The sequence below is a fragment of the Papaver somniferum genome, chromosome 2, assembly GCF_003573695.1.
Source record: "Papaver somniferum cultivar HN1 chromosome 2, ASM357369v1, whole genome shotgun sequence".
NCBI lineage: Eukaryota > Viridiplantae > Streptophyta > Magnoliopsida > Ranunculales > Papaveraceae > Papaver > Papaver somniferum.
Genome location: NC_039359.1, coordinates 147,645,570 through 147,653,453, shown reverse-complemented (window position 1 = coordinate 147,653,453; position 7,884 = coordinate 147,645,570). Strand labels below are relative to the sequence as shown.

Below are 7,884 nucleotides of genomic sequence, written 5' to 3'. Positions count from 1 at the left end.
AACAACTTGAAGCAAAGTTGAGAGACCAAATCAAGCATCCAACAGGAAAATAGAAGTCCGATTTGAGTCAAATGCAAATCTGCGGGTAATTTCCTTCATACCCATTCCTCTTAATTCGTTATTTGTTAAAGAAATCAATTAGAAATCATCAAAACCCATTGAAAATGGTAGTTACAGTAAAACATTTTGGCTAGGAGAATTTTATAAAACCCTAGCTTTTGGTAACCGAACTTCTTGAAATCAGAACAGTTCGGTGAAGCAGCCTAATATCTGGTAACCGAAATGCGTAGTTCGGTGACCTCGCAAAAAAAAACAACCTTCGTAACCGAACTCATTGTTTCAAAGGAAAAACTGAGTTCGGTTTTGTCGATAACTTTTTTTTGGTAACTGAACTTTGGTAATACGTTGTTCGGTTAGCTCGCAATTTATACCAGGTAACCGAAATTTTGTTTGTTTACTCCAAATATTGTGTTAACTTCATTATTTAGTTCTATTTTATTTGATAACACAATATTCTTTTCTGTTTAGCTAATACTTTGGTTTTCGTTCATTAGGAACAAAGGAAGAAGATCTAATCCACACCTAGATGAGGATTTGAAAACTCCCACCCCTCGTGGTAGAATACATCTAGATTTCCGAAACCGTGGTGCTAAAAATGCTAAACATGGAGTGGGGTTGTTACTGGAAGTCAACCAAGAGAATGTTCGTAATGTAATCCAAGATGTCAATTAAGAGTTGATGGATAATACAATTGATCATGTCGTTGAAGAAGAAAAAGATGATGAAGAAGAGCAAGGAAATGAAGAGCAAGGCAATCAACATGATAAAGATGTAGAGGATGAAGAGGCGGAACAACAAGGACAAGGCAAAAAAGGAGAAGAAAAGAAAGATAAGGAAGAAGAAAGAGAGAATGAGTCCGAAGAAGAAGAAGGACAAGAGGAAGTGGAAGAAGTGGATGACTCTGAAGAAGAGGAAGAGGCTGAAAAAAAGAAGTTGGAGAAATTGTTCCTATTAAAGAGAAGAAGAAACCGAAGCCGCCTGGTCCTAGATATTCACATATTCCTCCTGATAATTTGTGTTTGTCACCAAAGAGCCCATCTTATGGTACTCCAAATGATGGAGGGGAAACATTGGTTGGCTACAAACACTCATGGGCTGCGAAGATCTATGCAAAAAAGGTATTCTTAAGTTCATTCTTAACTGACAATTTTTTTTTTGACATGTTTCATCATGTATTAATAGTGTGATGTTCTTTCCGTAGGATCATAATGATGCAATTCGTCTTATTCGTCGTCAAAAGGCGGCCAAATGGGATCTTTCTTTGGAGTGTGACGAGTTTCAAGCGAAGGTTAAAGAATGTGTGTTACGTAGAGCTATTGAGTACGCACATGTGGAATTTGACGTTATTTAGGTATCCGCATTTCTCGAGAGACATTATCCTGAGACATATACAATGCATCTTCCATTTGGCGAGATGGGAATTACTCCCGATGATTGTAAGAGAATCACCGACCTACTCGTGGAAGGTAAATGTCTTCGAGAAGGCTACGACCCCCTGATGCGTTATGAAGATCTTGAAGCATTGGCTCTAAAGTGTCTAGGATGGGATGCAAAAACGACCCAATGTGAGTTGGGAAGTGCTGTGAAGTCCCATAAACATGGCGATGAGTATAATCCTAAAGGAGAAAATGGAGCCTTGAAGAAGTTGGTCAAGAAATTCAAGTTGGTAAAGTTGAAGAAAACATTTGAAGGGACAACTAAGAAGGTGAAGAATGTAAAGTTGGTGATGGACAAGGAGACGCTTAAGCACCATGTCACTGCTTATAGGTTATATCATCTAGGAACTGTTATTTTTCCCGACACTTCTGGAAATAGGGTGGATGCACATTATCTACATATTTTGGAGGACCTCGATGAGATGAACAACTACTCTCGGGCCACTGGGGTGCTTGCATTTGTTCTAGGAGAGATGAGCAAAGGGTCGAGGATTAAGACAACTCAAATTGGAGGTTACTAATTAACTCTTAGGTGACCTTCTACATTGTTAATTAGCAAATTATTCGTTAAGATTTTCTGCTTCCAGTTCAATTTTCATCTAGGTGGTTAATATTTTCATTTTTTCGCATAGGTTTGGATCTACGACCACTTCCTGTTAGAGTATAGCGCGGTTGAGCCCACCAAGCGTTTGTATGTCAAGTTTGGTTGTCATATTTTAGTAAATCAAAACTCATTTAAAGAGTCGCTTGATTATTTACTAGAGTCAACTTCGTATAGGTTAGCTAGAAAGTTACTAGGATATGAGACTTACAAGTATTACACGAAGACTTGAAGAATGTGAAGAAGTAAAGAGCTACAACAACGACATCATCCTTCTACTTGAGGTTGGTCATATTTGACTTGAACTGTTTCATTCCTAACGTATCTTTCAAGTCGTGCATATTGAAAACGTAACTGCGAACTTCGTATATAAGACATCGACATAATCATATGAATGCTATTGTGATTATGTGTATGGGTATGGGTGAAGATTTCGTCCTAGGAAATAATGTTTTACATTCGTTTAAAGGAAGTACAATTCATAAATTTTTTTATGAATCGAAACGGAAATCGCTAGGCTTATTGGTATTGTTATTCATTGCAAATCTTTGGATTACCAATATGTGTGTTTAGTATAACCACTCATAACTTGTTTATGTATCTTGGTAAAACTATTCACAATGCCTGACTTTTGTATTGGTATGACTTTTATTAGTGAAACTGATCCTAAGTAATCACCTGAGATGGTATGATCGATATTCGTAATTGGTGTGACCACTCCTAGTCATTGGGTAACCGATCCTAGAACTTGGTTGGGACTAATCACAAGATGTGTAATCGATCTTTGTAGTAGGTTAACAAGTTTTAGTAATTGGTGTGACCGATCCTATAAATTGTGCAACCGATCACAAGTATGTACCATAAATAAGTGGTAACCGATCCTGGTACTTAGTTAACAATGTTTTGGAAACTAGTGTGACCGATCCTAGTAGCCACTTGGTGGTAGAACCGAAACTTATTTTGGTAAAACCGTTAAACCCATGAATGGTGATTGAATGTTTTTGATCAATCACATAGTTCTTGGAAATCAGATGAACCAATTTTAAACTCGTTTAGAAGTGTGGTAAATCGGTTCCAAGATTGTAAATATGAAAAAGGATTTACAAAGTAAAGATGTCGACATACTTTGAACATGTGACTAACTCTTATTTTTTATTTGTCATATCACTGTCCCTTAAGAGGATGGTGCCCCTTATCCTGTATCGTTCTGTCGTTAACCATAGTGTTAATTACAATTAGTAGAGCAGTTTCGATCCATAGAGGTGTTTGATGAAGCTAATCAGCTTCAACAAATCTCTGCAATTATGAATTCATCAAGTGAAAAATGGGTAGAAATGAAGGGCAAAATTAGGGCTGCACAACGGGTAGGGTGGGTAGGATATGGCCTATACCCGCCACCCTACCCGTTTACTGGCGGTTAAGAAAATCTTTACCCGCCACCCTACCCGCCAAATAATGAATAGGGTAGGATACGATTAAAAAACTGGCGGGTAGGATAGAATTGGCGGGTATGAGTAGGGTATGTGCACCCCTAGGTAGGGTGGGTAGCATATGGCCTATACCCGCCACCCTATCTGTTTACTGGCGGTTAAAAAAAAATTTACCCGCCATCCTACCCGCCAAATAGGATAGGATAGGATACGGTTAAAAAGCTGGCGGGTAGAGTAGGGTTGGCGGGTATGGATAGGGTATGTGCACCCCTAGCCAAAATTGTTCCTATAATGAAGCTGGAAAGGTTAGCAAGAGAAGGATTAGATACTTGTAGGAGATGGTATAATATTTGGCTTGAATCGAGTGACAGTCCATCTCGAGATTACTACCTTCCGCGGAGGATAAAATGGTTAGACATGGCAGAGAAGAAGTTGGAACAGATCTTGTTTCTTAAGGATACTGCTCCGCCTCTTCCATCTCCTTGCAGAGTGAAGGTCGCGTCTGAGGATGGGGATGAAGAATTGGAGTTGATTCCTCTATTTTTCTTTGTTGAAACCGAAGATGATGATTCACTTACTGGAATGAGCTTACCTTTGGAAGAAGTTGAAACACCAGAGACAATTGAGTTCTCCAAGTTAAATTCAGTCAAACTTGACAAGATGAATGACGGTAAACCGGAGAGCTCGAAGGAATTGATTATTAACTTCAAACTGAATTGTAAGAACTATCTTTATCCCTACCTTGATTTTACTCGTTCCATATTGATGGGTCAGTTTTCATTGATGATTACAAAGAGAAAATTGTTGATGAGTTGAGTTTTAAACATGGGTTTCCATTCGAATTACGGTTTATGAATTCAATCGCATTTGTATCGGTTCAAATTGGTAATATTACTGATGGGGGTAAACTGTTTGGTACAATGCCTAAAAGAGAGAGAAATTTGTTTGAGTTTTTTGTACACGATGGGTACCAATGGGATTTGTTTCTTGCGTACTTGCTTACGATTCTACCTAGCAGGGAGAGGAAACGCTGTGACACGTGCAAGTTGTTTGATCCTGGTAGACATAATTTTCATGGTGATGAAGGGTTTATGTTTCTCTTACTTGGTGGAAGCGATTGCAATAAGCTCTTGAAGATTGAAATTAGGAAGGATTTTCCTGATGGGGTTAGGGATGATTTTCCCTTACAGCTTCAACTGAGTAAGGCTAGTTACAACTTAATTGTCGATGAGTGCGTCTTCCTTATCATCGTTGCTGCTCATAGGACTTTTAATCGAGGGAAGTTGTTGGAATTTTTAAGAAGGAATTTTTATCTCAATACAGGCAGTTGTCATTTCAGTTGTGGTATACTTCTTTTTAGTTTGATGGTTCTCAATCGGCTGGTTTTCATGGATACTTGTGATGGAAAATCTATTTATGAGCTAAATATGGAAGTTGGGTACCTTTTGCAATTGTTATTGGAGAACTCGAATATGTCTGAGATGGTTAAATTGGGTGACAATCGTGATGTTTTCCAGTTGTTTGATGAAATATTACAGCCAGTTGGTGTTCTCTGCACTATTTTTCTACTTCAAATGACAAAGGAAGCTGCTTATGGAACTATTTGATCAGTTTCCCCATACTGGAAGATGGAGTTGGAGTGATGATATATGGTCCTTAATCTGGCAGCTGACATGTGGGTTACTCAATGAAATGATTCCCTTTAGGTATCTCCAGATGCTCATCCCTTCCATTTCCACTGCATTGAGCCTGGGTTCAGAAGATTATTCTTTCTGGCAGCTTAAAATGGGTTCAATTTCAGTGGCTCACTACAAAGGAAAATTCGTACATGAGCTTATTAATAAGAATGTATTTGAGTCAGATTCATTGTTTTGTGATTCAGTTCTATTGGTGTTGGTTAAAAATGGTTATAATAGTGGGCACTTTGCTGCTACAAGTGGAATAATCAGTATGGGAAATGGTTTTAGTACCTTGGGTGGTGGACGTTTGTTGTTTGAGAGAGGAAAATGGTTTGACTCCATATTATGGTCATCTCATTCTAAAAACGGGAGGTGTACGTGCAAGTACATCCAAAGACTTCAGTAAAACTTTTCAGGTTCATGTTCAACAAAGATGTACTAAGGATGAAGGTGTTGTTTTGCTGATCATTCTTAAGGAGTCTAATTATCTCCTAATGTTTATCTTCTCTGCTTATCCAACTACTAGAGATCGGTTATATATCTCAAATATAAGTTCAGTGCTGCATTTACTAATACTTACATCTGAAGTATGTGTAGAGCGTATGATTCAGATGGTAGTTATAACAACATTGTTGTGTTCCAGCGGTAGTGGGTTTGGCATTGTACAAGAGTTGGTTGTTCAATGGTTGGTTGGAGATGTCGATTTTCTTACTCCAATAGTTAAGGCTCAGAAGGATCTTGTGACTGCTATCTCAAAGTCATTTCAAAAATTACTAAATTGCGCAGGTATGAAAGGGTATGGGTTAGTTCATATGGTTGTGAATAATAGTACAGTTGGTGCTATTAGAGTTTTTGAGGACACACGGGAACTATTTGATCAAATACATTGTTATAGAAGATGGAGTTTTATTGGTGGGAAAACTGATGCTCGTATGCGACTCCAAGCTGGTAGCATCAGTGCCAGAGTAGTTCTACCTTGTGAATTGTTGAAAGTTAAAATAAGAGAACATAGAAAGGGTTAGGGGTGCACATACCCGCCAACCCTACCCGCCAGTTTGTTAACCGTATCCTATCCTATCCACTATTTGGCGGGTAGGGTGGCGGGTAAAGATTTTCTTAACCGCCATTAAATGGGTAAGGTGGCGGGTATAGGCCATATCCTACCCACCCTACCCGTCGTGCAGCCCTAACTATAACACATGTAAGGTACCTTTTCCGCTAAAATCCGATCACCAATGGCCAGAGTTGGATACATAGAACGTGAAGGAATCGATCTGGGTTCAGCCAAAGACGATTTAAATAAGAAAGAAACTGTCAATGCTGTGGCGACAGCCTTTGCATCATTAGCCCAAAACTTCCCCAATTTCGAACACCAATTATTTTGTGCAACATCATTTTTATAATTAACTTTAGAAATTTCCACAAGAACTTTCACCATCACCACCACGAGAAACATTAACCCTTTTGTCTACAACATTACTAACAGAACCAGGAAGAAACTCATTACAAGGAAGCCATCTAGTCACCTGGAAGAAGGGAAGAAATGACGTCGCTTTCAATCCAAGAACTACTCCAGATGTTGAAACCCCCAAATCCTTCAAACCGATAGAACCACCAGAACTAGATAATTTCATAATGGTAAACAAACTAGAAAGAATACAAGAATTAGAATTCCCCCCGAAAACATTCGTTGCAGCTGTACTGTAACTCGATGTTGATGCCCTAGACCAATTTCTTGATCCGAATTTTGAAATATCATTATGGAATTTTTCAACTGATGTTTCTGGAATCGGGGATTGAACGAGAGGAGACTTAGATCGTTCACGATAATCTTGAATAGAACGAACGACGCCAGCTCTTTGAGTAAAGTAGTAGCGTGAATAACTCATGGTACCTTTGATCGCCATTACTGCAAATCTTATTTCTGTATTCGATGAAGAACCCTAGATTTTGAAAACTATTTAAAAGGAATCGGGGAATTCGTGAGATTAGAATTTGAAGTGCAGATTAAAATTTGGGATTGAAATTGCTATCGGAGATTTTAGAGTTTTGGAGGAAAATACAGAGAGTTCCCTCTCTGGGAGAAACATTCCAGAGAAAGGGGAAAAGTCGAAAGAAATAAAGTCTCTTTCCGAAAGTAGTAGAAAAATCAGAAAATCGTAACGGTTTCCGGAAGCTTATATGATTATAGTACGAGTAAAATATGACCACACAACAAAAAATCGTAACTAGGGCGGGTATAAGCTAAAACCAACCTCGCATCCACATACTACGGTTTTTTTTTCATAACCAACTCCGCACCCACAAACAGCGGGCGGGTTTTGTTACCCGTCCTCTACGGGTTGGGCGGGTATGGGTTTAAACGGGTTTAAACCCGCTTTATATTCAAGTATTTAGAGTAACTTCTATTCTCCTTGATTAAGTGAGAAAAAAAAACCAACACCCCCAAAATATTCATATTTAGGAAGTTCACAGATGAAGATTAAGTGTTGAATCTGTTGATTTTTCGATTGTTGTCGATTTCTGGTGAAGATTCGAAGTTGTTGTTGTCGATTTCTGGTGAAGATTTCTGGTAATTGTCGTTCGTAGGTGAAGAAGAAGAACTGGGGAGGAAGAAGAGGAGAGGCCGAACAGAAAGAAGAGTGTAGAAAGTGAACGAGGGTTATCAGTTATCCTAT

The 7,884-nt window shown here is 38.7% G+C and overlaps 1 protein-coding gene across 1 annotated transcript; it reads right to left on the bottom strand.

The window, feature by feature from the left end:
- Window positions 1-6,615: 6,615 nt before the first annotated feature.
- Window positions 6,616-7,113, bottom strand: LOC113352174 (probable thylakoidal processing peptidase 2, chloroplastic). Its single transcript, XM_026596027.1, has one exon. The coding sequence runs from the start codon at window positions 7,111-7,113 to the stop codon at window positions 6,616-6,618; it is 498 nt and encodes a 165-aa protein (XP_026451812.1).
- Between the last annotated feature and the right edge of the window lie 771 nt (window positions 7,114-7,884).